The following is a 5,524-nucleotide window of genomic DNA, read 5'->3' as shown; positions in this document are numbered from 1 at the left end:
TCAGACAAACATCTCCTTGTTCACCCACATGAGTGTGCGCGTGTCGTTGGGTTTGCACTCATACTCGATGCTGTTGAAGCTGTTTCCCCACTGGCAGTGGTCCCTTTTGTTGTAGTTGTAGTACTTCACCTGCCACACCGTTTCAAACATCCCGGCCTCTGTGAACTGAAGGAGAAACACATGCACAGACGAGTACATGAGTCGACAGATGGGAATACACACACACACATAAAAAACCCTTGTAGACACACACCATATCATCATTTGAAAAATCATGTAAAGGTGAAATGAAGAGGAAGCATACTGACTGGACAGATGGACACACACACACACACACACACACACACACACACACACACACACACACACACACACACACACACACAGTAAACTGGACATATGGGTAGGATACATCAAACCAGATTATGTATGTAAGAATCTTTTTTACATTGTGTTTGAACCTGTAGTCCTGCTCTCTTTCTCCCTAGAAGATTAAAAAAAAGAAGCTAAAAACATATTTCAACATTTACCTCAGACAGCGGTGCTTTCATTCACCAGGAACTACAACAGCTGCTTCCTCCGACCATCTGTGTATTGCTGCTAGCTGAAGAGATTTGCACACTGAACACCAGGAACTCATTTTGCGGTTGGTGTTTGAACCAAATGGAAATGCACATCTTATAAAGATGGGTAGAACTGTGTGGTTTGACAGTGGCGTGTGTTTGTGTATCAGGGATGTTAGTATCTGTACCCCTTGTCAGAACTACATTACCACAATTCAGTCTTTAACCAATAACAGGCTGAGACACAGTTGTGGAAGAATTTAGCTTGTCTCTCAAAACTTTCTGACTTCCCCTCCTTGCTCATTGGTGTAATGTTTTTATAGTTTTTTGGAAAACAGTGGAGCTCCACAGAACAGAGGAATAAGCTATATTTGTATTCACAAATAATACTTTGGGTCTTTTCATGAGATTTGTTACATTTCTTCATTTGGCATGATGCTTTTGTCCAAGACAACAAAATGTACAAATGAAGGCTTTTGAGAATAAGTGCCTCAACACACTCTTCCACCTGACACACATCACACATGTCACAAGGCTTGCAGGTGCATGAAGTAAGATAAGTGCCTCACAAATTACTTGTTTTCTTTTTTGAGAAAGAGCTAGTGAATGTTCGAGAGAGAGAGAGAGAGAGAGAGAGAGAGAGAGAGAGAGAGGAGAGAGAGAAGAATAGAATATCACCAAACTTATCATTTAACTGTGTCCTGTCTTTGTACTACATAATCAACTGTAGCTACCTATTCATAACATCTCAACACCTTTATATCACTGCTAATACCACTGCACATATTACTACTATCCAATAAAATTCTTGAACTCAAACTTGAGTATGATTGCCTGATCTGCCTGATGTATTGTTCTGTATTTTCTTTTCTCTTTGTTTGTTGTTGTTCTTCTGTTAACTGTCGTGTTTGTTGTGGTTGTACTGTATATTTTTGTATCTAAAGATCTCAAGGGCTTATTTTTAATAAAAATAATTTCCAACTTTATCATTTAACTTTGTGGGAATCAGTGGAACTGAGAAACTTTAAATGTTGGAGTTACAGACAAGCTAAATTCAACTATATCTTTGGTTGGTTGATGTTCTCAGCATTATGTTGGATCATGGAAAAGACTGCTATCAAACGTGTTCTGTCATTGTTTCGGTTTTTCTTCTCTCCTGAACACCGTGCTTGTTTCCTTTGACTTTGAGACAATACTGTAAAAAGAAATACATTGACAAAACAATCCTGAACACTTCCTGGCTATAAAATTACTTTTGAATGTTGGGTTGCTCCTGCTTCTGCCTCCAGATTTTAAGTTAGTTCCCTGCACCGTGTAAAGTATATCCATACCTGTATGTTGATTTGAACTGGTTGCCTCTCTCCACTCTTGGTGTGCGCCACCCCTTCTGTGTCGTATTGGCCGGTATAGACCACTGACTGCGGGTCTTTAGACTGCTGCTCCAGGGGGAAGGTCACGGCACCCACACTCATCGAGCTGCAGACAGGTACACAACACAACGGACTAATCATAAACACTTGTGTTGTCTTCCATTCAACCGTGCATTTGTCGTCGTCCAGAAATCGACACTTTTTCCGACGTTTTTGTCTCTTTTTTTCGTCACTTTTGGCGCTTTTTAAAATGTTTTTGGTGCTTTTTTTTACATTTAGCGCTTCTTTTCACTACCATGTATAAACACCACTAACACCAACTTATAACTAGTTTTCCACTTATTTTTGGAAGTCATATTCAATAAACCTCATTTATAGGAAAAGTATACCTAATTTTTTAGTTAAAAAAAGCAGAACTTTTTTATTATTAATTATTTAGACAAATATTAAAGTAAGGGTATATGTCAACGTTCAGTCGGGAATACTGTTTCGACACATTTCAATTTTATTTTTCAAATGCTAAGAAATTGAATAAAACACCCAAAATTCAATGAAAGTAGAGATCCGATCATTTGTTGTACTTGCAAAGCGCATTGTATGGAATCAGCTGTGTTATTTTTTGGTAATTAAAATTAGGTAGTTAACAGGAAACTCAGATTTCTGATATAGAACGGGTCAAATTTGACCCAAAGACAACACAAGGGTTAAAAATAAAGGTTCATGTGAGACCACAGAAGACCACATCATAGCATGAATGAAAGGATGTTACATTGAGAACACGTACCACGTATTAATAAAACAAGACAAGATGTAGCCAAAATATTTGATTGATAATATGTATTAGAAATTACACATTCCATTTAAAAAGGCACTAATTCATATATTATATAACCCAATATCTTTATCTGTGAAAACTTTTATGAACTGTTACTGTAAGCTTCATACTCACTGAGGCATTGTTTGTTCCAGGTATCATGTTGACAAATCATTTAGTGAAATAGACTAGGTATGCAGCTGTGTTTCATGAGCATGATCCAAATTAAATACAACATCTCCTATGCATCATCACGTGTGACCTATTTTCACATCGAGTGCTCATATTTAGATGTTCAACACTAATCCTTATATGGATATGGAAGTACAACAAGAGATTACATAATCATGAACTATAGGCAAATCACAAGAGGGCGGTGCCACAAAACCCAAGCCTGGAGACCTACTAATCTGTGTCGGATTTGACAGCAGCCAATTGGGGTTTATGTTGCCTTCATGTGCTCTAAGTAAAATCATACTTTTGAGTGCTACACTTGGAAAAACGTGTTGTAAGTGCAGGACTTTTGGTCACACATGATATCACAAAGATATTGTAGTGTGATACGTTGAACAAAACGTTAAAAGGGACATTTGCAAGTGATGTGTTTTTTTCTGCAGCTTGGAAATCACGAAAACCTCCACTTAATTTGCGGTAGGCTCGTAACTGTCCACATATCCGACTGTCTGCGAATCCATCCTTAAAATCTGCATTTGCCTTCTGTTCAGGTCACCACTATAATTGGAATGAGCCTCACCCTTGATTCTTTAATTTACCATCAATCATTTCAATTTCAACTCATATGTAGCCTAGGCCACTCTGTGTTATTAAGAGGGAAAACTATAGTGTTCGTTTAGGCAATGAATAAAGCAGACAAATTCATTTTGTAAAAGGATAATATAGCCTAGCCCTGTTTTACGAAACAACTGAAGAAACATTTTACAGAGAGAGCAAAGATTAACAGATCAAAAATATCCCGTAGGCTATAGGATAGGCTAATAGGCTATATAGGCTACCGCCACTATAATCCAACACTCTACTAAAAGGAATATTGGGCCAATTGATAAACGGCTGTGTTGAAGCCTATAAAATGCCACATTCACACAACAAAATTTCCATTATTTGGAAGGCTCCATTTGCCCTCCCATATGGGAAATCTGCAATCTCCTTGACTGTAAATGTGTTGTAGGATTACCATGGCCTGGCCGTGATAATTTGTTATTTATTTATTTAGAATCAATAGATTTAACATAGCAATTTGGTTCATGAGCAGGTGAGGATAATCCACAAAAAATCGAAGGGCTACCTACGTGGCTTCGACCGCTCCTGGTTTAACAACCACCTCGATTTTGTATTTGGACCCGGTCAGCAGCTTGATGGTCCGGGTCTGTCCAAACCTGGCGCCGTCGGACTTGAAGTGCACCGCCGAGTTGTTGGGAAGCATCTTCAAGGAAATGCCAATTTTGACGAGTTGAGGGACGTCGGCCATGTTTCCATATAGTTTATCACCAGGATCAGTGGGCTTGAAGGGTGCGGGTGATGGTGTTTAGTGTCGATCAGTTTAGGTAGACGGAGAAATGCCGTGCAGATAAATCCATATAGAGCGCACAGCGCAGGGAATTGTGCTTCTGCGCGCCGTAATCCTATGCAGCACATGCCTAATCCCAACCAATGCTCTCTCTCTCTCTCTCTTTCTTTCTTTCTTTCTTTCTTTCTTTCTTTCTTTCTTTCCCCCTTCTCTCTCTCTCTCTCTCTCTCTCTCTCTCTCTCTCTCTCTCTCTCTCTGGAAATCCCCACCCTCTCCTCTTTACTCACCTTTAAATGTCTTAACTAGTATAATTAAAGTGTTAGTTCAACACTCGTTCTAGCAGTGCTGGGATTCTGCCGGTTAAGGCTGGATTAGGCTACTTGAATTGATCCTGGAAGGACTGGGACTGAGATGGGAATAAGAACGGCTGAACAAAAAAAATATAGCCTAATAATAAACGTAGCAATAGCCTAATTCAACAAACATACAACACCTCCTTCGCAGCGCTGTGAAGGAAGCTCTGGCAAAGCGAGACTAACCGAACACAGATGCCTAGGCTACCTCTACTCAGATTATTTTATTTTATTATATATATATATATATATATATATATATATATATATATATATATATATATATATATATATATACTGATTATATTCAGCTTTTTAAATTATTATTCTTCAAGACTAGGCCTTGAAAAAGGCCATTGAAAAAGTATTTATTATTTTTGTTGGGTGATGGCAGTGGGCTACCACAAAAAATAACGAGTAGGAATTTGTAAGAATTGCTAAATCCAGTAGGCTATTCTTTGATCTAGACTTATTTTCTATATTTTAAATAAACATGAATGAACTAATAATCCAGCATCCAATCAGCAATCTACTCTTCAGAGCCTCTTATTGGGCTATTGCTGGATGGAGCCTGCTATAGAGCCATTTCTTAACCTGGCTTTACTTCAATTCAGGAGCTGAAGTAGCTATCAAACCCTGAGTGCGCAAGAAAAAGAATTGCGGTTCACGATTCTCTTACAGGCAGGAAACGAGAGCCCCTCTTAAAACTATCGTACCCTCCTCCGGGAAATGACTCTCGGGTGACATCAAGTGTCCAATCCATTACCCCTCCTTTGCAGTTTAATAACTGGTTCCTGAGGCAGCTAGGCGAGGTTAGCATTCCCACTGTAACGTTTGTTGCAGCTGGGCTTGTTTTGCTATTTCAGACATGTCAGTGTTTTAATTCATGAGGTCAGGTG

The 5,524-nt window shown here is 38.9% G+C and overlaps 1 protein-coding gene across 1 annotated transcript; it reads right to left on the bottom strand.

Moving 5' to 3' along the window:
• Positions 1-4,233, bottom strand: cnrip1b (cannabinoid receptor interacting protein 1b). The gene is made up of 3 exons (XM_078273771.1): positions 4,055-4,233; positions 1,895-2,039; positions 1-165 (listed from the first exon to the last, which is right to left on the bottom strand). The coding sequence occupies exons 1-3, from the start codon at positions 4,231-4,233 to the stop codon at positions 1-3; spliced, it is 489 nt and encodes a 162-aa protein (XP_078129897.1).
• Between the last annotated feature and the right edge of the window lie 1,291 nt (positions 4,234-5,524).

The sequence above is a fragment of the Sander vitreus genome, chromosome 17, assembly GCF_031162955.1.
Source record: "Sander vitreus isolate 19-12246 chromosome 17, sanVit1, whole genome shotgun sequence".
Classification (NCBI taxonomy): Eukaryota; Metazoa; Chordata; class Actinopteri; order Perciformes; family Percidae; genus Sander; species Sander vitreus.
This window is presented reverse-complemented; position numbering and strand designations above follow the sequence as displayed.